The sequence below is a fragment of the Protopterus annectens genome, chromosome 16.part0 (assembly GCF_019279795.1).
Source record: "Protopterus annectens isolate FY-2018-M chromosome 16.part0, PAN1.0, whole genome shotgun sequence".
NCBI classification, from domain to species: Eukaryota; Metazoa; Chordata; order Ceratodontiformes; family Protopteridae; genus Protopterus; species Protopterus annectens.
The window spans coordinates 198,012,290-198,039,521 of NC_056750.1; the positions used below are offsets into that span (position 1 = coordinate 198,012,290).

At 42.5% G+C, this 27,232-nt stretch overlaps 1 protein-coding gene across 1 annotated transcript in view; it reads right to left on the bottom strand.

Annotated features, from left to right (window-relative positions):
* LOC122790866 (rho guanine nucleotide exchange factor 40-like) overlaps positions 1-27,232 on the bottom strand; it is a 1,619,416-nt gene that overhangs the window by 444,124 nt on the left and 1,148,060 nt on the right. The window contains exon 9 of the mRNA XM_044058526.1: positions 18,152-18,250. Within this exon, the coding sequence (XP_043914461.1) occupies positions 18,152-18,250 (99 nt within the window). The remainder of the gene's footprint in view (positions 1-18,151; positions 18,251-27,232) is intronic.

Genomic DNA, 27,232 nt, shown 5'->3' on the forward strand with positions numbered 1-27,232 from the left:
AAGCATTTTTTTAATATGCATATCTTGATTCATAAACACCAACCCTCTTCCCCTGTCCGGTTTCATAGCTCTAATGTGACACAATCTTAACAACTGCAAAAAGTCAAGTTCTTCTTGTGTAAAATTTCTTTGTGTTTTATGTTTATACAGTGATATACTATTTTTGCTGTCAAACATAGCCCTTAAATCCATTTCACAAACACGTTCAAAGATAGCAAGAGACTCATGGAGGGGTGGGTTAAATAAACTTGAAATACTAAAACTAGTATTCAGTGAAGTGTCCTCTAGGACATCTGAAAATCTGGGAGCAAGTGGACAAGGTTTAACATATGCAAATGTTTCTAGTGGCTCTTTGAATTCTCGGCTGAGCCGTTCTTCACCAGGAAATAGTACACAAATTGCTATGGAGTCAGGTATGGTACCTTCTAATGGGGCTAATGTGCATAATGACCTGACTCCTAGTTTAAATGAACAACGGACTAATAATGCTCCTAACACAGTGCCTACTATGGGGGAATATTTAAAAACTACCTCATTTTTTACGATTACAAGTTCTAATGGTAATGCTAGCAGCTCTACACAGTCGCCTATATTAACTCAACTTCAGAATTTGACACTAAATTGTTCAGGTGTCGGGAATTGCAACTGGAAGTATCATACTTCCGTGAATGTATCACCAAGTGTATTGTCCCTAAAGGGTTGCGCCAATGGCGTTATCCAGTTGGCATTATAAATAAATCTCCTACTCACTGTGACTTGATTCAGCTTTTTGATCGCCATGGATTTGAGTTTTTAGAGCTGTTAAGTAAACAATATACAGTTCAAATTGATTCACTAAAAACCGAACTCGAATTTTTAGAGCATAATATTACTACTAACCCAGAGTTTGTACGCTATAAATTCTAGTATGAATAAAGCAATAGAGATAAAAAAGAAGAACATTTTCAGTGACATCAATGAATATTCCAAAGGAATAGCTTACCCCCCAGCCCCTGATGCGAATAAACCAATCAGTAGTTTGACCCAGGGGGAATGACAACACATATTGGACAATGGAGCTAATGGGGAGGAGCTTGAAGTGACACAAGGTGATTTAAACGACCAACCACAAACAACAACCTTGCGCTGAAGTGAAAGAATAAGAGATGACAACCAGCAACGAGTAAGTACGCAAGGTAATGACCAAGGGAATGATGGTAACAATAGAAATAATCAGGATTTTTGGGGACACCAGCAGAACCAACAAGGCCAGTGGAGGAGCAACAACAGGAACCAGGGAATGCAACGGAGATACCAGAATTATCGTAAAAGATGACAAGGGAAGAACAAAGTTTGAAGATACATGTGAGTTCTTTGCAAGATTTTAAAATATTTAATTACACTGTTCTGGACATTGATGTAAATATGGTGGATACTTTTAATAAGGGGCTTACCTTTGTCCCTGATAGAAAAGCTGATCTTGCAAAAACTATTGTAGACCTTAAACTGTTTGTAAGGAAATTGAATCTAACAGCTTTGATGGGGCCCAATTCTTCACTGAATAGTAGTTTTAGGGTTTCAGGTTTATTTAACCCACCCCTCCATGAGTCTCTTGCTTTCTTTGAACATGTTTGTGAAATGGATTTAAGGGCTATGTTTGACAGCAAAAATAGTATATCACTGTACAAACATAAAACACAAAGAAATTTTACTCAAGAAGAACTTGACTTTTTGCAGTTGTTAAGATTGTGTCACATTAATGCTATGGAACCGGACAAGGGAGGAGGGTTAGTGTTTATGAATCAAGATATGTATATTAATAAAATGCTTGAACATTTAAGAAGTGAAACTTATGAACATGTCAGCTTAAATGAACTTAATGGGGCATACAAAGAATTCACAATGTTCTAAATGATCTGTTTTTGGAAGCAAGTATTACTATTGACATCCTAAAATATTTGAATATGCCAGCACCAGTTATACCAACTCTATTTGGGTCTCCTAAGATACATAAAAATTTAAATGATCCACCTCTCAGGCCCATAGTAGATGGGAGGGGGTCGATTACATACGCACGTGCAAAATACATAGACAACAAATTGAAGCCCTATCTAAGAAGTGAAACACAGATTTGTTCTGATTCATGGGGATTTTTAGAAGGCATTAATAATTTAGAATATAATAATGAGTTTGCCTTCTTAACTGTGGATATAAAGGACCTCTATACCGTAATTCCACAAATGCTTGGAATACAATGGGTTAGGGAGTTGCTACATTTAAAAGGAGCTGGAAATTTGGACATCTATGTGATTGAAACATTACTAGAACTAGTGTTATCAAATAATTTCATGTACTTTAATGGAGACCTTTATTTGCAGAAAACAGGGGTGGCCATGGGCTAACCCTGTGGCAGCAGTTTTGCCAATTGTGTAATGGCATTTTGGGAAAGGCATTTCCTTTTTAGTAATAACATCTACAAGGATAATGTATCATGGTACACAAGGTACCAAGACAACATGATTTTTGTGTGGAAGGGCCAAACAAATATGGTAGATGAATTTATTACAAAAATAACCGAGTTTACCAACTTTTTAGAATTCACATACCAGGTGGAAATGGATTCTATCAGTTTTTTAGACATTCGGATAAGGATACAAGTAATAATAGGTTAATAACCATTTATAGAAAGCCCACCTACTCAAATGCCTTTCTGAACTTTACAAGCTGTCACCCATATTTTCAAAAGAAAGCTGTTGTACAGGGCCAAACAGTAAGGGCAGCCAGAATGGTTTCTGAAGATAGTGATTACATACTGGAATGTGCAAATTTGAAAGACATGTTTCTTAAAAGGGGGTACCCAGAACCTTTCCTTACACATATTATAGATGAAGTTAACTTTAAAAGAACCACCGGCCATTTTAGACCCATAGTACAGAATGGCTACCAAGATAACTATAGGGGTGATGATATACAAAATCCCGTTGAAACAGAACACATGGGTACTCAACCAAGAACAGTTAATAATGTAACAGCTAGTCTATTGATTACATATTCTTTAGACGTTAGTTACATTAAGGACATCATACTGAAGAACTGGACTATAATCCTGGAAGATAACAGAATTAATAAAGTGTTGGAGTCATGACCACATTTCACATATAGAAGAGGCCCAAATTTGAAAAGCCTTTTAGAAAGACAGAGCCACGAGCATACATTCAGAAATGGTATGGGTAAATGTGGACACTGTCAACAGTGCAAGTACATAAAATTAGGAAAGCAATATACCATTAGAGATAGACAATATGTAATAAGAGGAAAGTATACTTGTGATTCCCAGGGAGTAGTATATGTGGCATTATGTGAATTTTGCCCATCATTTTATATAGGCAAAACAGAAAGAAAGCTGAAGCAAAGAATTTATGAGCACCAATATAATATTTAAAAGGGAATTCTGACAAACACCCTGGCTAAGCACATAGCCGAGAATCCAACACATAAGTTTGCCTTTACAGTAATTCAGAAAGTTGAACCTAATCTAAGAGGGGGACCATGGGAATTAAGATTAGAGGAATGTGAACTTATTTGGCAAATTCGGACATCAGCACATACACCCTCTGGGCTGAATGAAACTGCTTCTATAAAGTGTATATTGAAGTTAAAAGCACTTTCTAGATAAAATGCTAACTTAAAGAATATGTTTTTAATCTAATACTTTCGCTATTAAGTTTATTAGATTAGTATAGGTTATATTTGTACACAAACTGATGTTTATCATATCTAACTTACATTTTTTACATACATTTTTTAGATATTTAATTATTTATGCAAGTCATGGATTTATATCGTATTTATATAATGAAAGATAGTTAGGGTCCTTTAGAAGTGCCTATTATTTTGTCTGATTTTTCTGAATTTTCGATATTTAGATTGAATATAAATACAAACAAAAAGTTTTTGTAATAGTAAGTATTTTATAATATTTATTAGGGGTTTTTAATAACATGTAAAAAAAAGTTTTTATACTGTTGCCATAGCTTCTAAGGCATTGCAATAAATTGTAAGTCAGGAAGCAAGGGCACTTTAAATATGAAGTAGTTTTAACTAATGGTTCAATCAAGAATTTAACTGTTTAATTGTTTAATTATGTTGAATGTGAGTATAAAGTGGAGGTTTTTATGGCTGTTGAGTTGTCTGATGAAGTTGGGGCATTTGCCTCGACGAAAGCGCTTACAATAAATTGGTCTTTGTGAAGTTTAAAGCAGCTAACTTTTAGTTATGTACTCACCATAACTTCAGATGTTTGGGATCCATCTCGCCTACATTCTGACTGATGGGTTCGGAGCCGATCCCTCGGCTCCGACTCGGCACGCTTATGCTATAGAGCGAGGCCTCTAATTGGCTGAGCTATCTTTATCCCAGGATGCATCACCACTAATCCCCCAGATCTTGTTTGTCCACATTCATGCACACATGCACAGCTTGTTTATATAACATTGTTAGATGTTTCAAGATGAAACAACAGGATTCGGACCTTCTGATATCCTCTGATCTCCAAGGAAGGGGGAAGGAGGGTGGGTTATTAGGAATGTAGGCGAGATGGATCCCAAACATCTGAAGTTATGGTGAGTACATAACTAAAAGATGTTATGTGATCCTATCTCGCCTACATTCTGACTGATGGGACAGCGTCCCTAGCACCTAAATCCCGGGTGGCTCATTGGAAAACACTCCTGAGCACTGTGGAACCAAATGAAGCTCATCCTCTAGATGCCACATCTAATTTGTAGTGGGAAATGAAGGTGTGCGGAGAAGACCATGTAGCCGCAGCACAAATGTCACCAATAGCAAGCTTAGAATGAAATGCTACCGAAGTAGCCATAGCCCTTGTAGAATGAGCCTTGACAGAGGTGGTAAGCTCTTTGTTAGAATAAATATAAGCTTGAGTAATACAGTCCCTGATCCATTTGGCAATAGTGACCTTTGTGACAGCATTGCCCAATTTGTTTTCTGCAAAGGATACAAACAACTGATCTGTTTTCCTTGATTGTTTGGTCCTATCTAAATAAAAACGTAACTGTCTGTGGACATCTAGTGTGTGGAATATAAACTCCGCTTTATTAGAGTATTTTGGGAAAAAAACTGGAAGCTCTAACGATTGTTGCAAGCATAAAGTAGAACAAACTTTAGGAACAAAAGAAGGATTTGGTCTGAGGGATACCCTGTCTGTATGAAAAACCAAGTACGGGGGTTTCACTGACAAAGCTTGAAGTTCTGAAACCCTTCTGGCTGAAGTAATCACCACTAGAAAGGCTGTTTTCCATGATAGAAACTTTAGATCACAGGTAGCTGCCGGTTCAAAGGGAAAAGAAGTCAAGGCACGCAACACTATATCGAGATCCCATGGAGGTGCAGGATGAGAAATCGGAGGTCTTAATAGAGCAGCACCTTTCAAGAAGGTCTTACACAATCTGTTGCTCATTAAAGGTGGGTCTATGGATTCATGAAAATTAGAAATTGCTGCCAATTGTACTTTGATGGTAGAAACTGAAGAGCCTTGATTGAAAAGAGAGGTCAGGAATTTTAGTACTTCTGCCACGGGAGTAGAAATGGGGTCCAGGCCCCGGAGTTGAGCCCAAATAGCAAACCTTTTCCATTTGCTAGAATACAGTTTCTTTGTAGCAGACTTGTGGGCTGAAGATAATATGTGCACATCTGGATCCAGTGTATGACTCCTGACTATCGTTGGAAGAGGAGGAGCCAGGCCGTCAATTTTAAGGTGTGTAGGGACTGGTGTAATAGTCCCGACTGATGAATCAGTAGGTCTGGGACCTGGTCCAGGAACCATGGACCTTCCAGAGCATGTTTCCAAAGATAGGGAAACCACACTTGACGAGGCCAGTAAGGAGCAATTAAGATCATCCTGCTCCCTAAGAGAGATGCCTTTTGAATCACCCTGGGGAGGAGAGGAACTGAAGGGAAGGCATAAAGCAGGCCGGTGGGCCAAGGATGGACTAATGCGTCCATGGGGCTCTTCCCCGGAGCCGGGGTTAGGGAGAAAAATTCTTTGCACTTGATTCAGAGGAGTCGCGAAGAGGTCGCAACACGGAACTCCCCATTCGCTGAAAATCTGCCTTGTAACTGTCATATTCAGAGAACATTCATGAGGAGAGAGGATGGTTCTGCTCAACCTGTCGGCTATGACATTGGACTTGCCCGGTATGTGAGTAGCCACTAGGAAGCGTTTGGTCGAGACTGCCCATTCCCAAACTCTCATGGCTTCTCTGCAAAGAGGATAGGATCTGGTCCCTCCCTGTTTGTTCAGGTACCAGACAACTGACATGTTGTCTGAGTGAACAGCAATTACGCCCTGAGGGAGATAATCGTGAAGGGCTTGAAGGGACAGGAGTACTGCCCTCATTTCTAGGATGTTGATGTGAAGAGGGGTCTCTTCCCGGTGCCATTTCCCTTGGACTGACCTGCCCAGGGAATGCCCCCCCCACCCCATCTGGGAGGCGTCCGTGGTCAAAGTGGCCGCCGGAGGAGGAAGAACAAAGGGTCGTCCCTGATCCAAATTGGAGGACACTAGCCACCAGCGAAGGTCCCGTTTGCAAGATTCCGTGATCCATATGAGGTGATTGAGAGGGAGTTCCTGAAACGACCACTGAGTTGAAAGAAGCCACTGGAGGATTCTCATGTGCAACCTTGCCAAGGGAACTAGCAGAACCGTGGCAGACATGGATCCCAATAGCTGCTGGACCATTCTGGCTGGGGCTTTGGACCTGGGGAGTAAGGCTTGAACTTGATTTTGAATGGTTTGAATTCTGTCTGTAGGTAGATAGACCCGCATCTGGTTTGAATCTATCTCTACCCCTATGAATCTTATTCTTTGAGATGGCCGCAACACAGACTTTGGCCAATTGAAGGTGATTCCAAGGGAATTGCCCAGTAATATAGTGGCTTGTAGGCTCCGCAGAAGTAGATGCTTGGAGGTGGCAGTTAGGAGCCAGTCGTCTAGGTACGGAAACACCTGGAATCCTAGACTTCTCAGGTGAGCAGTCACTACTGCCAAGCATTTGGTGAACACCCTGGGGCTGTGGTGAGACCAAAGGGCAGCACGGAACTGAAAATGACTGCCTCCTAGGCTGAAGCGCAGATGTCTCCTGGACGTTTGATGTATTCTGATATGATAATACGCGTCCTTGAGATCTATGGAGCACATCCAAACACCCTTCTCCAACAATGGGAGAATGGTTTGTAGAGTGACCATTCAGAACTTGGACTTCCTGACTGAACGGTTTAGGATGCTTAGGTCCAAAATGGGCCTCAAGTCCCCGGTCTTTTTTGGCACCAAAAAGAATCTTGAGTAAGTCCCTAATCCAATCTGGTCTGCGGGGACCGGTTGGATGACTCCTTTTTGCAGCAGCTTTGAAATTTCTGAGGCTGCGGTATCCCGTTGACTGGGTGGCGGGTCCGGGATTTTTTTGGACTGAGGGGGGGGTCGAGAGAATGGGATGGAGTAACCTCCGGCGATAATCCGAAGCACCCATCGGTCCTGAGTGATCCCTTCCCAGGCCTTCAGGTGCTTCGAAAAACGACCCCCGACTGGCTCCGGAGCAGCACAGCCGGGCAATCCCTCAGGGACTATGAAAGGCTGAAGAGCCACGAAAGGACTCGCGGTCTCCAGTGTTGCGAGGGCCTCTGCCGCCTCTGGGACGGCGTCTTCCGGATGAATTTCCCCCTCCTCTGCCTCTGGAGGGGGAACCTTCCTGCTGAGAGGGGTAAGACTTCTGAGATCTACGGAACCACATCTTCCCTCCTCTTTTAGCCTTGGGATAAGGCCGAAAGGGAGTGGAAAATCGTGTCCCTACGGCAGTCAGAGTCTTACCCTCCAGTTCACAGCGGGTAAGTGTGTCTTTTACCTTGGGTCCAAACAGGGAGGACCCATCAAAGGGGGCGTTGGCAAATGAAGACTTAAAGGCCTCCGCGAAATGACACAGGCGGAGCCAGGCTTGTCTCCGTAGAGCAATGCCTGTACCTGCCGCTCTACTCGCCCCTTCGGCCGCATACGAAATGAGCCTCATGGACGAGTTCGAAATGGATGACATTGTAGCCAGCTGAGATCCAACCGTCTGGGCCAGCTCCTCAGGCAGGTTACCCAAGAGGGTATCGGATCGCTCCTTAATCAGATCCCTCTGAAATCTTGTAAAGTGCGTCAGGTAGTTCAAAGACCTCAGTGTAAAGGCCGCTGAACTAAGGGTGCGCCACCGCATCGATCCATGCTCCTAGACTCCTTATTAGGAGGATGGACGGACGAAGCCTCTGCTACATCTTGCTGGGTAGCAGATGCCACCACCATAGCATCTACAGCCACACCTTTCATAAGGAACTCTCTATCCGGGGGCGCCGAGAGAAATTTGTTCGGACGAGCGGGCACCGGTTCCACAGAGTCTGGGTGTTCCGCCTTCGACAGATCAAATCCAAGAGCTCGTCGAAGGGCGGAGACACCCAGGAGGCGGAGGGCTGAGCCCCGAAGGCCTTCAGGAACACCGACTCATCAGCAGAGGGAGGTTTGGACTGCCAGCCACCTCGTTGTTTTAGGGCTTCTAGGATGTCTGCAAAGGAGACATCATCCGAGGACGACTTGGGGGACCCCTCTGCATCATCGAGATCAGTGTCAGATGTCAAAGACTCGTCTTGCACGTTCTCTTCCTGGGAGGTTCTTCCGAAGAGGCTTCAGAAGGACCTCCAGGAGGGGGAGAAACCCCGGCGGGGGTAACCTGAGGCCCAGGGGCTCCACTGTCTACTGACAGGGGGACTGCCAACGACCCAGTCTCCAAATGTAGGGAAGGAGCTGGGGAAACTGTGGAGGTAGCCAAGGAAGATTTGGCTAAAGCACTCCTCATAGCCCTGAAGGCGGGACCACCAGAATCCTGGGAGGGTCCCCCCTCTGTGGCCACGACAGTGGACGGTACTCCTGCCGCCGACGCACCAAGAGGGAGACTTGGGACTGAAAGCATCAATCCCGAAGCCTCCCCCCCAGGGCCGAAGGAAGAAGTCCGTGCACTGAACTCTGACCCAAGAGCCGGAGTCGGAGCAAGGGTCGGGCCCGACCCTAACACCTCCACTGGTTCCACCAGCACCTGCTCCAATGGTGCCGAAGCTGTTGGAGGAGGAAATACAGTAGGGGGGTGGACCATCGACTCCGAAGCCAAATGGGCTGGAGCCGAAACCATCTTTTGGAACACCGGAGACTGGAAGAGTCGAAGGAGCACCCTGTCGATGTCCGAATCAGGCATCTTGGATGATCTCGAGGATACCGATCGGGCCCGAACCGATTTCTCCATCGGCTCCGAAGGGCTCGGGGACTGGCTCCGAAATGACTCAACAATTATCGGCTCCGAGGAAACTTTCAAGGAAATTTCCCTCGGTGCCGATAAGGACTTTGGCTCCGAGGGGGAAGAGTCTGAGCCGATGACCCTTATCGGCTCCAATATCAGTGGAGCCGATAAGGGTGACCGCCTCGATGCCCCAGACCTCGGCTCCGAAACCAGAGGGGTCGAGGCTGGAGGCATCGAGGCAGACCGTTCCGACCTCGGCTCCGAAGTCCGTGGAGCCGATGGAGAAGTCTGCTTAGTTTTCTTAGCGGTCGGTTCCGACTGACTGGTCGGAGCCGACACTTTCCTCTTTTTAGAAGGAGACGGAGAGGAGGATAAAGCCTCCTCGAAGGAAGGCTTGATTAATCCTTTGAGGATTAATTTGTTTTTCCTCTCTTGGAGGACTCTGTAAGAAAACGCATGGCATACACTGCACGATTCTTGCAGATGTTTTGCACCTAGACAATAGACGCACGAGGAGTGGTCGTCCGTAATGGACATTTTGAAGCCACACCTCGTGCACTTTTTAAACCCGGAGGGTTTATGCTCTTTAGACATAATCAGGCTAAAAAATAGATAACCACAAGTAAACAACAAAGGGTTTGACACACAAGAACCAAAATATATATGCCACTGGATTAGTGTTAAATATTTAAACTAAAGAACTTTTTTTTTTTTTTTTTACACACAAGATTGAAAGAGAAAGGGAGAAAAAGAGGGTCAAGACCTTCTAACTTAAACGGGTACTTGACCCACACACAACTACTAAAGTAGTAGTAACCACAGGGGAAGGCCCCTCTAACTTAAACGGGAACCTTCTCTGACAGGAAAAAACACGAAAATTTCAACCAAATTCCACAAAAACACTCGTACACAAAGAATAGCCGTTAAAACAGCTTTTGGTTTTAAATGAAGCAAATACTGACAGGAAAAAAGCCTAATAATAGTACTTAGCCCAGCCAATGTTGAGACCACGTCCAAGCTCTGTAAGCGGCAAACGAGATCTGGGGGATTAGTGGTGATGCATCCTGGGATAAAGATAGCTCAGCCAATTAGAGGCCTCGCTCTATAGCATAAGCGTGCCGAGTCGGAGCCGAGGGATCGGCTCCGAACCCATCAGTCAGAATGTAGGCGAGATAGGATCACATAACATCTTGCTTTTTTGTTGTTTTTTGCCAAGTTAGTAAAGTGCACAGTTTGTAGATTGTGAACAATCATTGACTGCAATTGTGATATTAGTATAATACAGACATTATCAACACAGTAAAAATTTTGCTGCAGCCGTGACAACACATGAGATGAAGGAAAAACATGGAGGGGAGGGATTTGTTACATTATGAAAACAAATGCAAAAACCAAGGAAAATGTAGACATCTCAGCCTATAAGCAGACCAACTGGTATGTGACCTGTGTCCTGGGGTAGATGGTATGTGGAACATCCACCAGAATGTGGCTACAGTGGTGAGTACTCCATTGTATGTAAGACAAGTACTGAGTATGTGCAGGACATCCACATCAAAGATCATAATACCTCCATAGTTCACAGCCTTCATCACACCAATAACTGAGTACAATGGACCCTTCATCGTGTACCTCACTACACATCTTCCAGTGATGTGTAACTGAAGTGTAACACCTTTGTCATACTGAGCTACCAAAAATCTTATTGGCCATACCTAGGTATTCTTTTTGTTGCATAAACACTACTGCTTGATGGTGCAGAACACTCATCAAGATCTTACACCAGATGCATGTGTGATACCTGTTCTGGTGATGCACACAGTAGTGATGCACACAGTACATACATAGCTGTTTGACAACATTGATGGCATGGGCTACATTCATGACAGTGTGGATTATGCTATATATCTATCTATCTATATATATATATATATATATATATATATATATATATATATATATATATATATATATATATATATGCCATGCACACCAGTCAACTAGCCTGGATTTATTATAAAGTCACATACACATATAGCAGTGTCCCTCCTAACATCTCCAGCAGATGATGTGCTTAATTACCCAGACAGACATGTCATAATAGTGGTACAAGTCTGTTCATGCAGAACCATCTATGATCACTCAGAATAAGTTCATCGGAGCAGAGTGGTTTAACCCTGCTTTGCTCGGGTTTGCTCCGCGCCACCCCTGCCCCCAAATCCCACTCGTCCCTAGTGCTGCTAAATTTATTACCCATAAACCACTCCCCCACCTTTTTAACCAATCAGCAATAACCAGCTAATCTATAGCTCCATCCAACACCTATAGGTTTGACTCCTTAAATTCAATACCAACAATATGACCCAGATAGTCACAATAGTAGTACCCAAAATAGCCTTACCATTATCACTACTACCACTGATCCTTATCTCACATCATATAACCACTTATGAAAATCAGTCTTACCTAGGATTCCACTATCTGGTGTGCCAAACTTCCACCCCCCTAGCCTCTATCACAATCAGCTACTTTAAAACTCCCCTCCCTTCCAACTCCATTATCCCAACTACTATCAACCAATTAAACCCAGTAATATTAGCCTTAAAGCCAGACACTATCAAAAACTTATAAATAAACTACTGAAACTCATAGTCATCTTAAAGAGCAACCTTATGAAGGATGGAGACATTCACCCAAACCCTGGCCCATCCTCAACGGCTGTCCCTAGCTCCCATACTTACAATCCTACCATCATAACCCTGTCAAATCGGCCCCATAATTCATTCCTGGCCTGCCATCTTAACACACATAGCTTAAATAACAAAGTCCATAACCTACATGCCCTCTTAGCTGTTTATACCCCAGACATATTTTGCCTTACAGAAACCTTGTTAAAACCTACAACTAAGGATAATGAAGTAACTCCCCCTGGGTATAACATACTTAAATTAGGCCGGAACATGAGGAAGGGTGGTGGGGTAGCTTTGATATACAAGTCTACCCTGTTACAAAGGACATTAAACAACCACCCCTGATTAATAATGCAGAAATCCTTATTACCAGAATACAAATAAATAAAAACAAATGTAAATACATTGCCTGTGTATACATTACCCCAGGTAAGAACGCTAATGGCCTAGAGAATATCCTGCACTGGTTATCCACTAACTACTCCAGGAAACCATTGTACTGGGAGACATCAACATTGATTGGTACACCTGTTCCTCAGACTCTCCTACTACCCACACTAACCTACACAGGTTTACACAAACCATATCCTCCCCCACCAGGTTCAGTAAACTCAATAGCAAGGAAAGCACCCTAGACAGGATACTTATTAATGGCCATCCCCAAATGTACAAGTCAGGGCCTCCGCCAGATGATCTAAATGACCACTGTCTTACTTATCTTATTAAGCTTAGAGAAGACAACCCCAATCAGCCTACCTACAAAACTATTAGAAGCAATAAAAACTTTAACCTTGATAATTTTCAAAAAGAACTCAAAGCTTGCCATTGGTCAGTCCTAAAACAACTTCCGACTACTTCAGTACCAAATCCCTTACCATCCTTGATTCCCACGCTCCGACCAGAACTATTAAAACCAAATCAAAAATTGCACCACAGCTTTCAAAAGACACTAAAGCTAAAATCTTACTTAGAAATAAAGTATGAGCCACATGGCATGCTTCGAAAGCCCCACTAGACCAACTCAGATTCCGACAGTTAGGGAACAATATCAAAAAATCTATAATTCTAGATAAGAAAAGATACTACGGCCATCTGCAACAGAAACACCAAAGCAAACCTGAAAGGTTTTGGGCTGCAATAAACAAACTCCTTCACCCAGGCCACACCACCCCATCCCCTTCAGTAGCCAATCTCAAACCTCCAGAGGACATTGCAAATACCTTCAACAGCTTCTTCACAGAGACTATCCAGTCTCTAGGCAGCCAACTCACTCCCACCTGCTCTAATTTAAGTATTGACATATCCAGTACACAGCCCTTCTTCAGTTTTCAACCTGTACCTACTCCTGTTATCCGAGCCCTAATTAAGAAACTAAAACCTACCACTCTAGCTGCTGATATCCTCCCTGCAGAGCCGCAGACGCCATAGCACATCCTATCTCTATTCTGATCAACAGAACTATTTCCGAAGGTACCATCCCCTCAATCTGGAAAATATCCCATGTTATACTTCTCCATAAAGGAGGTAACTCCAAAGAACTGTCAAACTTCAGACCAATAGCCATTCTGTCACCCCTAGCTAAAATTATGGAGAAATGTGTCCACAAACAACTTACGTACCATCTTATTCAAAACAAGTTATTGTCTGACTCTCAGCACAGCTTTAGACCACACCATAGTACCATCTCAGCTCTCCTATCTTTCCCTGATGTCATTAATCACAATCATAATAATAAACTTTCCTCTGCACTCTTTCTTGATCTCTCCAAGGCCTTTGATATGGTCAGCTATCAACTTCTCCCCCACACTCTGAACGCTGTCTCCTTAGATCCCCACTCTCTACAATAGGTCCAATCCTACCTTTCTGGTTGACAACAAGCAGTCCTTTGGCAGGACAAGCTATCCACCTGCCTTCCCATCAATCTAGGAGTCCCTCAGGGCTCTATACTAGACCCCCTGCATTTCTCCATCTTTATAAATGATCTCCACTCCATCATCCCAAATGCCACCTGCTTTCGATATGCAGATGATTCCACTTTGATCTACTTGGCCAACTCTCCGACAAACGTATTGTCACTAACCCAGAACACTTTCAGCGCAGTTGAAAATTGGCTAGCTAATCACCTACTGATCTTGAATCCCAGCAAAACTAAACTGCTTCTTTTTTCCCCAACCTGCAGGTCCTCCCCTCCATTCTTCACCACAGACTCCAAAAATGGCACCATCATCTCTCCTGAAGACCGAACCAAGCTCCTAGGAGTTATAGTAGATAATGACCTCAAATCTGACATCCATATAAATCACACTATCAAGAGCATTAATAAAAAACTAGGCTCCCTTTATAAGATCAAACCTTTCCTTACGCCTCTTGCTGGAACTGCTATCGCCCATTCCCATCTACTCTCTACCCTTCTGTATGCATCCGCTCTATTCACCAACCTGAACAAAACCGACCTTAACAAACTATCCTGCTGTTACAACCACATTGCCAGATTTGCTACTGGACAGCATTTAGGACATACCACTGTCATAATCTAAAGATGTTAGGGTGGCTTGAACTGCCTACTCTGTTGCAGTCCAATCAGCTCATAGTAGCTCATAAAATCCTCTACCAATCTGATAACACACCTGCACTTAAAAATATTATCTGCCCCCATAGTTCCCTTAGGTCATTACGCTTATCTGACAGACTACTGGTGCTCACCCTCAAAGCTAACAACTCTGCAGGGGATGCTCTGCCAACTCTTTTGGCAAATTATGGAACCTTCTTCCTGCAGACATTACCCAAAAAACCTCTCTGCCCCTATTCACAAAAAACTCAAAACCATATTAAATCACACTGGTTATGTCCTTGCTCTAACCCTGACTAGAACCATCTCTGTAACCTTTATTAGATATCACTTTTGTACCTACCTATGTATGCTTTATTACATATGAATGTTTTTCATGAACAGCTTGCTCTGTCAATGTATGTATCTTAGGTGTAATATGTTTTATTGGAATTAATTTGCGTGTTATTATGTGGAGCTTTTCTCTCCGGGCCTCCACTGAAAATGGACACATATTTAGTTGGACTATCCCGGTCAACAAATGTAAAAAAAAAAAAATAAATAAATAAATAAAAATAACATATGTTGTGTCAGAGACATGGTATTACTGATGGTATTCTTCTGATATTGTCTGTGATTGTGTGTGCTTCTTTTACTGTTGTCCATGGGCCTGTAACTGTGTCCCACTTTTTGGAGACCTGTTCTGACATTACACTCATATTCAGGCATATAAGTTTGCACAGCTTCACAATAGGCACACAACTCCAATTGTATATTACATCCCTGACAGATGCCCTCTCCATTGTTCATGCTAGGATGCTTATCTTACAAAGACATACCTTCTCCATTGTTATGTCACCTTGTCTGACAGTCACATGATATACATTTTTACTATGAAGTCCATACTGCACCATGTTGACATGTGATTAGTGTTCCTGCTACAAGTGTCTTCCATTCACATGCACTCATCTGCTGTATATTACAATGTTTCACCTGTCCTCTTTCCCTGTGTTCATTCCTACAATTTATCTGTGCGTCCCCAAGCAATACAAATACTTTCCCCGACTGTTTATTTTAAATGGCAGTCCAAGTACCCTTACAGATCATTTACGTAACTTTTGTACAGAATAGCTTGAATGGGTTTGTACACTACTCTGCACTGTATACACTGTCCTGTACTGTGTTTGGCACATATACATTACTATATAATAAACCTGGTAATCTTTGTGGCATTCCAAGCAAGCCCGTTATCCTAGATTGCTGTAAAAGAAAAAGGTTCACTATCCATGCTGGACTACATGGTTTCCTGGCCGCCACCACTTTTGGCTGCCATGAAACCTCTCGTTTACATTTAAATGCAGTGCACAGCATGAATATATTATTAGCACTGCTGCTTATTGAGCAAACATGTAAACTCTGTGTAGGCTTCAAGCAAAGCCTACACGGAGTTTATTGAAACTCGCTGAGTAAATATTCTGTGATAAATGAATAACTTCCATCTTCAGGCGGTCCTTTTTTAAGAAAGTGATTCCTCCATAGTTCACTTTTTTATACCTAAACCTCATGGGTACACAATTTGGGAAGAGAAGGGGCATATTGATTTTGATCTGCATGAAAATTCTCATTGTCAGCACTACTAATAAAAACATTATGCCTGGTACAGTCAAACTATTAGCTTGTAGTCTCTTGCAACATGGCAAAGCTTATTATTAGCATTAGTATTTTGGCATATAGAATAGAGTAAGGAAGAGACTACATTAAAAATACTTTTAGTGCATTAGTAAGGTCATAACATCTAAACTAAAGGGTCAAGTTTCAGGATGAGTATGAGAAAGCATTACTTCAGTGACAGAAAAGTACACAAAGGAATGGTATCCCAAAATGGTTAATACAGAGCAAAATAAGTGAACTGTTAAATAGATCATAGAATAACTTACAAAAAAAAAGAAGTAGACAGATGAAGGAGCATCTCTAAGATAGTAGCAGCATCAATCAGGCAGGATAGCTGGTAAACCATTTAGCTTCTACTGCTAGCCTAAATGTGTGTGTTTGTATGTAGGGTGTGTGTGTGTGTGTCTGTGTGTGTGTGTGTACGTGTTTTGTGTTTGTATTTGTGTTCTGAAATCAATCACAGTCTTGTCTCTGTATGTATGAATGAATGAATGTGATGTACGCACACGTGTGTGTGTGTGTGTGTGTGTGTGTGTGTGTGTGTGTGTGTGTGTGTGTGTGTGTGTGTGTGTGTGTGTAAAACCAGCTGTGTGGCATGAAGGGATGGACCTTGATTATGACCTAGATGTCCAATCTTTGGCATGATACTGCTGAGCCTGCTCACCTGTCTCAAAGGGTAGCTTGGGTGCAGGTATCATGGGATGGATACCTCACCTTTAAATCCCAGACTGACACCAGAAATAAAACATTGTCACCTGCCTAAAAGTGGTCAATGCTGCTAGTGGACAATATATTTCATGGAAATGGGTCTCAAAGCCCTTCACTTGTTTCAGGCATACACAGAGGAATATTAGAACTTAAAAACAAAAATGAAAAAAAAAATGCTCACTGGTTGACAAGAGGAGAACATTTGGTAGGGAAATAGGTATATAGACATAGATAGAAATATACAAACACAGACACAGATATATATATATATATATATATATATATATATATATATATATATATATATATATATATATATATATATATATATATATATATATATATATATATATATATATGGGTTTACTTTATATGGCCAACATTTCATAAAGTCGACTTTCATATGGCCGAGACCATATGATCGACTTTCAGAAAGCCGATCATGTAAAGTAAACACAAAAAAACACAATGAACACTTACCTAAAAACTGTTAGCAGGGGGGCTATGCACCCCCATGGGCACTCTGCCCCCCCCATAACTTAAATATACCAACTACGAGATCGCACTATAGTGCGGAAAAGGCACATTTTCCCATTCCACACTGTATGGAGATAGCAGTTCCCCATGGTTGACTTTTCAAAAGTCGATCATATGGTCTTGGCCATATGAATTTCAACTATGTGAAAAGTCGATCATGGGAAGGGGACCCATATATATATCTATATATATATAGAGAGAGAGAGACAAAGATACAGAATAGCTCATATATGTGTGTGTGTGTGTGTGTGTGTGTGTGGGGGGGGGTACTCTAGCTTAGACGAGGGCAGCCAACAGTCTATGATGTTAAAATGTGGATGGAGTTTTGGCTGTTGCTAACATTATAGTCTATCCTGATTGGTTAATGATGTCACATATTGTCTAAAATGGACTATGGACAGGCTGAATGGTTTCACCAAGTTTGAAAGACTCCAGTCATATTGGTTTGCAAACATACACAAGGAACCAACATCTTGTCCCACTGGTGCTTGAACTTACATTGGAAGGGGTTTTGATGAATCATTCATGAACTCTATTTGGATCACTGGTTTTTACTAGTGGATGGTAGCACAGTCTACTAATGACATAACAAAAGGTATGGCTCAGAGAATCAGTAGCTGAGACATTCATGACCTCTGTAATAAAGTTTGTTTTTATTAATTCAGTAAATTAGTGTGTCTTACCTCTGTCACTCCAGGATAAGTCTGAGTTTCCAGTCTGTTGGTAATAGACTGTAGGAAGGAAAGCACCTCTTGGCAGGCATCTGAGAAGGGCTCAATTTTCTAAAGAAACAAAAACAGGGAAACAGTTCCATTAAACCTGTGCAGAACACAGTATATAGTTAATGCTTTCCAATTTCTACGTTTTAATTATTTTAAATAAATGTTTTGGTTCCCTTGCTGATTTCAAGCCAATTAGAACCACTCCCAGCAGACAGCAGAAGTAAATGCAGTGGCTACAGCACTGAGGCAGGCACACTGCCTGCTAAGACCTTTCTACTTATGCCCTATGCATAATTCCCTATGCAATCTTCATATTTCTTTTTAATTTCTCCAAGTCTTTTTTGTTTCTAAATACCATGACCCCATTCCTAAGTCAAATTATGATTAAAGTTCATGAAATTAGTATTGTTTCAATCTTTGATGTTAGCCAGAAGTGCACTTCGTAGAACCTGCAATGTGCCCAGTAATGACTTCTTCTGCAATTCCTACTCAGTTATATATCGTTAATATTTCTAAGTACGACTGTAAATTCTTTTTTACAAGACACATTGCTCCTACCAGTATTGCAAATATCTGAGTATCCTTCTTCCACATTGACCTCATTTCTGCCTGCAAATTCGGGTATTTTATGACTTTGTGTCTCTGTATGTAAGACACTGTAGTCACTGGGTGTAGCAGTTTCAATGATCAATGGTAATTTTGTCTTCTTTTCATGGACTACTATAGCTGGTTTTCTCACATCTAGTTTTTGAACTTTTGGTAATGGGTGATCCCATGTGATATAAACTTCATCATTTTCTATTTTCTATTGATTTGTGGCTCTTGTTTCCAATGTTTTTCAGCTACTTCAATATTATAATGTTTGCACATTGCCCAGTGTAACAGTCTTGCCATATTATTACACCTTTCAGTATACAGTCCTTCTGCTATTAGTATATCACAGCCAGCAACAAGATGTGCGACTGTTTACAATTTTGTTTTACAAAACCTACACTGTCTGTTTCTCCACATGTTCAATGGACTTTGTAAACCAGCATGTATGTAGTCCACTATCTCAGGCCACCAATATTAACCTTTCATCTTTTGCTTGAAATTCACTTCTCATTAACTATTCCTGCATTTGATCCTGATCAACATGAGGTTGTTCCAAGAGTTTTCTGTATCTGCAAATATATTTATGCATTTTCCACATTTCTTGCCTTCTCATCTAATAAGTCACCTTATATTCTTTCAAAATTTTTTTGGCACGTTTATTTACTGTCTGATTCTTATCTACTTCTGGTTTGATGCCCTTCCTGCTTAACACTGATATGCTTCTGCTAAACTAAGCAGGGAAGTTATCTTAGAGTTATTCTCCTCATGTTTTAAAACGTTCACTATGTTTGGGTCTTGTGAGGTTAGGAGATGTGTGAAGTCCTATGATTGCAGATCATTTCATGCAATCAATTTTGTGGAGACCCATACCTCCTTCAGAATGGGGAAAAAGAAGTTATGTACCTACCATAACGTTCCATGTTAGTTGTCCTTCATCTCGCCTTCCTTCTTGCTGGATGAGTTGGTCGGCTCCGACTCAGCCACTTTCTATAGCTCGAGATCTCTTTACTGGCTCGAGGCTACCCCTTATCCCAGAATGCCCAGCGTCAGCTACCCAGATCTCATTTGAGATAGCTCACACTAGACATAATCATAGAAGACAATCCATTATTATTAAACCTGGATATACAGTAAATTGTCATGGTTTGCATGGGAAGCAAATAAGAACAAAACAAGTTAGCCAGTGAAACCATTGAAAAACTCTCAATCCTCGAGGAAGGGGGAAGTAGGAGGGACGCAAGAAGGAAGGCGAGATGAAGGACAACTAACATGGAACATTATGGTAGGTACATAACTTCTTTATGTTAAGTTGTCCAATCTCACCTTCATTCTTGCTGGATGGGACAGCGTCCCTAGCACCTCAATCCTGGGTGGCTCATTGGAACAGACTCTTCAGAACCGTGGAACCAAAGGAAGCCCTGCCTCGGGAGACCACATCTACTTTGTAATGAGAAATAAATGTATGAAGATCTGCCCAAGTAGCTACTGTACAAATTGAATCTATGGGCAATCTAGATTGAAAAGCTACAGAAGTAGCTAATGACCTGGTTGAATGACCTTTGGGTCTTGCTGGAAGATCTTTTTGTCGCAAATGGTAAGTACAGGCAATGGTGTCTGATAACCATTTTGATAAGGTTACTTTAGAAATTGGAAGGCCTTGTTTGTTGTTAGCAAATGAAAGGAACAACTGATCTGATTTTCTCAGCTTTTTAGTTCTATGGAGATAGAAACGTAGTTGTCTATGCACATCCAGTTGGTGTAATCTGTATTCTGCCTTGTTGGAATGATTAGGGAAAAAGACAGGAAGTTTAATGGATTGATTCAAATTGTGTTCTGAACAAACTTTAAGTAGAAAAGATGGGTTGGTTCTCAGAGAAACTCTGTCTTTGTGAAAAACCAGGTATGGCGGGTGAACACATAGGGCATGGAGTTCTGAAACACGTCTGGCAGAAGTAATAGCAACTAGGAAGAGAGTTTTCAAAGAGAGAAATTTCAAAGAACATGATGCTGCAGGTTCAAAGGGTGGCAGTATCAAGGAGGCCAGAACCAAATTGAGATCCCAAGGTGGAAGAGGCTCTCTCACTGGGAGTCTGAGTAGAGATGTACCTCTCATGAAGGACTTACAGAGTTTGTGAGACATTATGCTTGAGTTAAAAACTCCGATGTGAAAATTTGAAATGGCAGCTAGTTGCACTCTGATGGTAGCAGTAGCTGCACCAGATTGAAACAGTTCTGCTAAGAAATCCAAAATTTCATGTACTGGAGCTGTAAAAGGATCTAAATTCCTGGGTTCTGCCCAGTAAGAGAATCTTTTCCATTTGCTAGCATAAACTTTCCTTGTAGTTGTCTTATGGGAGGAAACAATAATATCACGCACTGCTGGGGAAATATTGGGGATCCTGGCTAAGATTGGAAGTGGAGTAACCAAGCTGTGAGCTTGAGAGATTTGAGGGATTGATGTAACCCACCTGACTGATGAATCAAGAGGTCCAGCACTGGGTCCAGAACCCAAGGCTGGGCTAGAAGGTGGGGGTGAAGGAACGGAAACCAAATGTGTCGAGACCCATAGGGGGCAATGAGGATCATCTTGCAACCCAACAATTTTCATTTCTGAATGACGTTTGGAATTAGGGGGAAGGGGGGGAAAGCATAAAGGAGTCCCTGAGGCCAATCTTGGACTAGAGCATCCCTGGGTGTCTGACCCAGAGGAGGAACAAGGGAAAAGTAGCTGCTGCATTTGTTGTTGAGGGGAGAGGCAAATAGATTGCAGCAAGGCTAGCCCATTTGAGGAAAATAAGATCCACAATTTCCTGTTTCAGAGACCGCTCGTGCCACATGAGGATAGCCCTGCTGAGCCTGTCCGTTATTACATTGGATTTCCCAGGGATATGCATTGCTGTTAGAAAACATTGGGAGGAAATCGCCCATTGCCACAGTCTGAGGGCCTCTCGGCACAAGGGGTAAGACCTGGTTCCGCCATGTTTGCTGATGTACCAAACCACTGACATGTTGTCCATCTGTATTGCAATAGTCCTGGCAGGGAGACAGTCTTGAAGAGCTTGCAACTCTAGGAGCACTGCTCCATCTCCAGGACGTTGATGAGCAAGTGGTACTCGTGAGGTTGCCATGTGCCTTGGACTGTCTTCCCTAGATAATGCCCCTCCCACCCTATCAGGGAAGTGTCCATGGTCACTGTGGCAACCGGATGGGATTCCATAAAAAGGTCTGCCCTGAGTCGCTAGTGGGGAGACCATCCACCAGGAAAGGTGTATTTTGCAAGATTCCATAATTAGCATCATGTCAGATATGTGTAATTCCTGGAAGGACCATTGTGTGAAAAGAAGCCACTGAAGGATTCTCATGTGAAAGCGTGCTAAGGGAACTAGAAGAATGGCTGCTGCCATGGACCCTAGAGCTTAATGGACATATTTGACTTGAATTCTTTTGCTCCTCAGGAGAAGTGACACCTGTTGTTGAATAATGGAAACTCTTTCCTGAGGCAATTTTACAATCATTTTTCTTGTGCCTAGCTCTGCTCCTATGTATGTAATAGATTGACAGGGCAATAAGGCAGATTTTTCGAAGTTTATTGTGATGCCTAGTTGAGCACAGGATGTGATGGTGTAATCTTGTGCATCTATAAGTTGTTGCTTGGTGGTAGCAGTGAGGAGCCAGTCGTCTAGATAAGGAAACACCTGGAATCCTGAGCCGTAACTACTGCCATGCATTTGGTGAACACCTGGGGGCTGTGCTGAGACCAAAGGGCAGAGCTCTGAATTGGTAATGACTGGCCCCTAGCCGGAATTGTAGAAATCTCCTCAACTGTCTGTCCATTTTTATATTAAAGTACGCATCCTGAAGATCTATGGAGCACATCCAATTTTCCTGACTCAGAAAGGGGAGAATGGACTGCAGTGTTACCATTCAGAACTTTTCTTTTTGTACAGATATGTTTAATCTTCTGAGATCCAGAATTGGTCTCCAGTCCCCTGTCTTTTTGGGCACTAAAAAGAATCTTGAGTAAGTTCCGAATCCTACTTGGTCTGCAGGGACCTCCTGGATGGCTCTTTTTTTCTAGCAGTCTTGAAACTTCTGTGACTTCCTGATCCCATAGATTAGGTGGAACATCTGGGATGGATTTTTTTGAAACAAGAGGGGGGTGATGGAAGAGAATTTTGTAACCTCCGGATATAATGGATAGCACCCATTTGTCTTTTGTAATATTTTGCAAGGTGATTGGGTACAATGAAAGCCTTCCCCCAACTGCCTCCAGAGTTGAGCAGTCGGCATCCCTTAAGGGATGCTGATAGGGTTTGGAAGAGAACGTATCTCTGTCACCCTGATTTTGCGGAGCCCCTCTGCCACGAGGGTGGTGTCTGCCATTATTACTGTTTCCCTCTCTGCCCCTAGGGGAAAAATCACCACGTGCATCAGGCAAGGGTCCCTGGGATTTTTGAAACCACATCTTTCCACCCTTCTGACCCTTTGGGTATGGTCTGGTAGGAGTGGAAAAACGGACTCCCACATCAGAGAGCATCTTGCCTTTCCTGCTGGCACCTGATAAGCATGTCTTTCACCTGTGGCCCAAAGAGAGAGGAGCCATCAAAGGGGGTATTGGTGAAGGACGCTCTAAAATGTTCCGCAAACTGACACAGCCGCAGCCAAGAATGTCTCCTAAGAGCCACTCCTGTTCCTGCAGCTCTGCTTGCTCCATCGGCTGCATACAAAATAAGCCTCATGGAGGAGTTGACTACTGAATTTAAAGTCGCCAGCTGGGTAGCTACCTTGGCTGAAGCTCCCTCAGCTGTGGGATCTTGTAGGGTATCTCCAAGCTCTTTTAGGAGATCCCTCTGAAGTCTAGTAAAATGGGAAAGATAGTTCAGGGACCTAGGGGAGAAGGTCGCTGATGGAAACATTCACTTCCCATATATGTCCATTGTATGAGACTTTTTATTCGGTGGCTGGACAGATGAGGAGGTTTCAGCTAACTCTCTCTTTGTGGCTGCTGCTATCACCATGGCATCAACTGGGATACTTTTAGTCAGGAATTGTTTGTTTTGGGGAGCAGTGATAAATTTATTAGGTCTCCTTGGGACAGGTTCCACGGAATCTGGAGCTGACCAAGCCTTTCAAGACACTATGGACATGAGTGGATCAAAAAGCGGAGACACCCAGGAGGTGGAAGGTCGGGAACCAAATGCGTCCAGGTATACAGACTCATCCTCAGAGGGGGCTAGGGAAGTCCAGCTATGCCTCTGCCTAAGAATCTCGAGGATGTCCAAAAAGGAAACATCTTCAGAGGGGGACCTTGGGGACCCCTCCGATTCATTCAGGTCTGTATCTGAGATGACAGACTCAGAGGAGTCTTGGTGCATCCTCTTGCACTCTTTCTTCTGAGAAGCCTGCCCAGAATGCTCTGGGGAGGTTTCAGAAGAAGAGGGATCACCCAATGCGGTGTCCTCGGGCATAGGTTCCCTATGCTTTGGGGCTGGAGGAGGAGCAGAGGTTGGCACAGGTACCGAAGGGGACGGGGCTGATGGGACCGGTAGTGGGGCCATCTGTGGGGACAGCACTCTCCGCATGACCTCAAAAGCATCACGGTCTCGACACAGAGGGCTCTGGCTCCGAGGCCGATGTGGGAGCCGAGATCAACCGGGCCGACGCTCTGAGAAAGAGAGCGGGGTTGGACAAGGGTCCGATGCCACTCCCCCCCCCCCCAGAGCCGACGAGAGAGCTTAGCCGCCCAGATACCTTGATGGAAGGAAGAACCAAGGTAATCAGAGCTGAAGAGGATTTCATCAGAGCCGAAGGAACCACTATTGGAACATCCATGGACTCCGGCTCTGAACTAAGCACAGTTGGAGGAGGAATCGATATCGAAGCGAATGGAGCCAAGGCCTGTTGAGGCGGGCTCAAAAGCAATTTTGCAAGGGTCTGTGACTTTAGCAACCTACTAACCACTCTCTCCACGTCCTGATCTGATAACCTTGATGATCAAGAGGAGTGAGAAGATGAGCGATGAGTGGCTGTGCTCTGAAGTAAGGGTGATTGTGGCACTGAGCGAATTGTCTCCAATGAAGGAAACCTAGCTCTTTTGTAGCTCCGAGACAGCTCCGAGGTAACAGTTGGAGATGATGGAGGAGTAGTCTTGTCTGTGCTAGAGGGCACTGACACACTTGGTCTGTCAAGCTCACAGGTCGGTTCCGAACATGGAGCAGATGGCTTGACTGACTTCAAAGATTTCACTGGCTGAGATGCTTTAGCCGGAGAATCCTGTTTCAACAATCCACGGAGGATTAGCTTGTTTTTCCGCTCCTGCAGAACTCTTGGACTAAAGGCATGACAAATAGAGCAAGAGTCCTGCAGGTGCAGAGCCCCCAAGCAGTACACACTACTAGTGTGCCCATCTGTCAGAGACATCTTCTGACAGCATGAGTCACACTTTTTAAACCCTGAGGTTTTAACTTCCTTGGACATTTTGAGAAAAAAGGAAGGAAGTACCACAAAAAGACACACTACAATAATAAAAAATTATATTGATAAAAATCTTAAAGGACAGCCTCTAACTTAAATGGCTGTCCTTAAGGGGGGGGGGGACTCTCTAACTTAAACGCGTTCAGGGAATAACAGACGGCCTAGCGACTAAGGGGTGATGGCCAACACAATACAAAACACAACAAAGGACAAGATAAGGGGTTTACGACTAAATAAACTTACAAACTACTATAAACAGAGAAAAAAATACTAACTTTTCAAATAAATTATTTAACTTAAAACAGAGAAAAAAGTTATACTAAGCCTGAGCCAGTATTGACGCAACCTCGCAGTTAAAGTGTCAAATGAGATCTGGGTAGCTGACGCTGGGCATTCTGAGATAAGGTGTAGCCTCGAGCCAGTAAAGAGCTCTCGAGCTATAGAAAGTGGCCAAATCAGAGCCAAGGATCGACTCCGAACCCATCCAGCAAGAACGAAGGCGAGATTGGACAGCTTAACATTATATAGTTTTGGTATACACAGATTTTTATAAATCATTTGATAAGCATGAAGCATCTGTCTTGTTTTTTGTTCAACCAATCCAACAACTTTTGGGGCCAGTCAATCACTCTAAAACTGTAGGTTAGGGCAGGAAGAGCAAATTGATTTATAGCTTGGACTTTGTTCCTAGATGTCAGCGCTGTTTTCAGTATTACGCCTAATATTCTCTACTAAGTTTTATTTGCATTTGTTCATGTTTTATTGTTGATCCTTCATCAATTCTCAAATATTTATACACTCCCTCTTGCTCAGGTTCTTTTATATTATATTCCTGTCCCATGCTGATGTTTCCTTGGTGCTGCCGCTTTCCTGCTTTAAAGGTTGCTTTTGCACATTTATCAAGACCAAATGACATTCTTATATCATCTGAAAAAGTTTTGACCACTTGCAGTTCTGCTTTCAGTTCCTCATCTGATGAACTATACAGTTTTAAATCAACCACCCAAAAGAAAGTGAGAAGTCACTTTGTTGCTTTCTGGGAGCCATATTGTAGACGTGACCTAATCTGTTATGCAGACAGGCTAATAAGTTAAAGGCAAGACAAAAGAGCAGCGGTGACAAAGAGTCACCCTGGAATATCCCCTTTCAATTTTTATCCCTGAAATAATAATTTGTCCTTTACCGTGGCTTAACTGCAAAGTGGTTTGCCACTGTTTCATGGTCAGTGTAATGTAATCGATCAATGTAGGGTGTATCACATACATTTTTAAGCACTCTTTTATCCATGAATGTGGGATACTGTCAAATGCTTTTTTGTAGTCTATCCATGCCATACTTGGATTCTTCCCCTTTTTACAGTTCTCTATTATGACTTTATTTAACAACAAATGATCCTTTGTTCCATATGACGTTCTTTTACCTTTTGTTCTATTGTAATGACTGAGTTTTCTTCTAAATGACTATAAAGTCTGTCAACATCAATTCCAGTGTATAGTTTATACATTGTCGGAAGGCAAGTTATTGGTCTATAGTTTTTTAGGATTAGGATTGTAGGTTTGCACTTAAGTAGGAGTATTGTTTTTCCCTGTTGTTAACCAGGTTGGTGTCGGTTCGGGGTGTGCATACAAATAGTTCTTACTCATAGCTAAATCTTCATGTAAAGCTGCTAATACTTTTAGCCAGAAGTTAGGTGCTGCATCTCGGCCTGGGGTTTTCCAATTAGCAGTTTTTCTTAACTTTGTATAAATCTCTCTGGACATTACTTCATCCCATTTCATATCCTGTACATTTGAACTTCTTATTCTTTCTTTTACTTCTTCTACCTATTCAGCATTATTATTGTCCACACGATCTTCTCAGACATTTCTCCAAAATGCATCTATTTCTTCATTTTTTGGGGGTGATTCAATTCCTTTTGCCTTGTTTCTCAACTTTCTGTAAAACTTTTTTGGGTCATCAATAAATTGCTTTTTT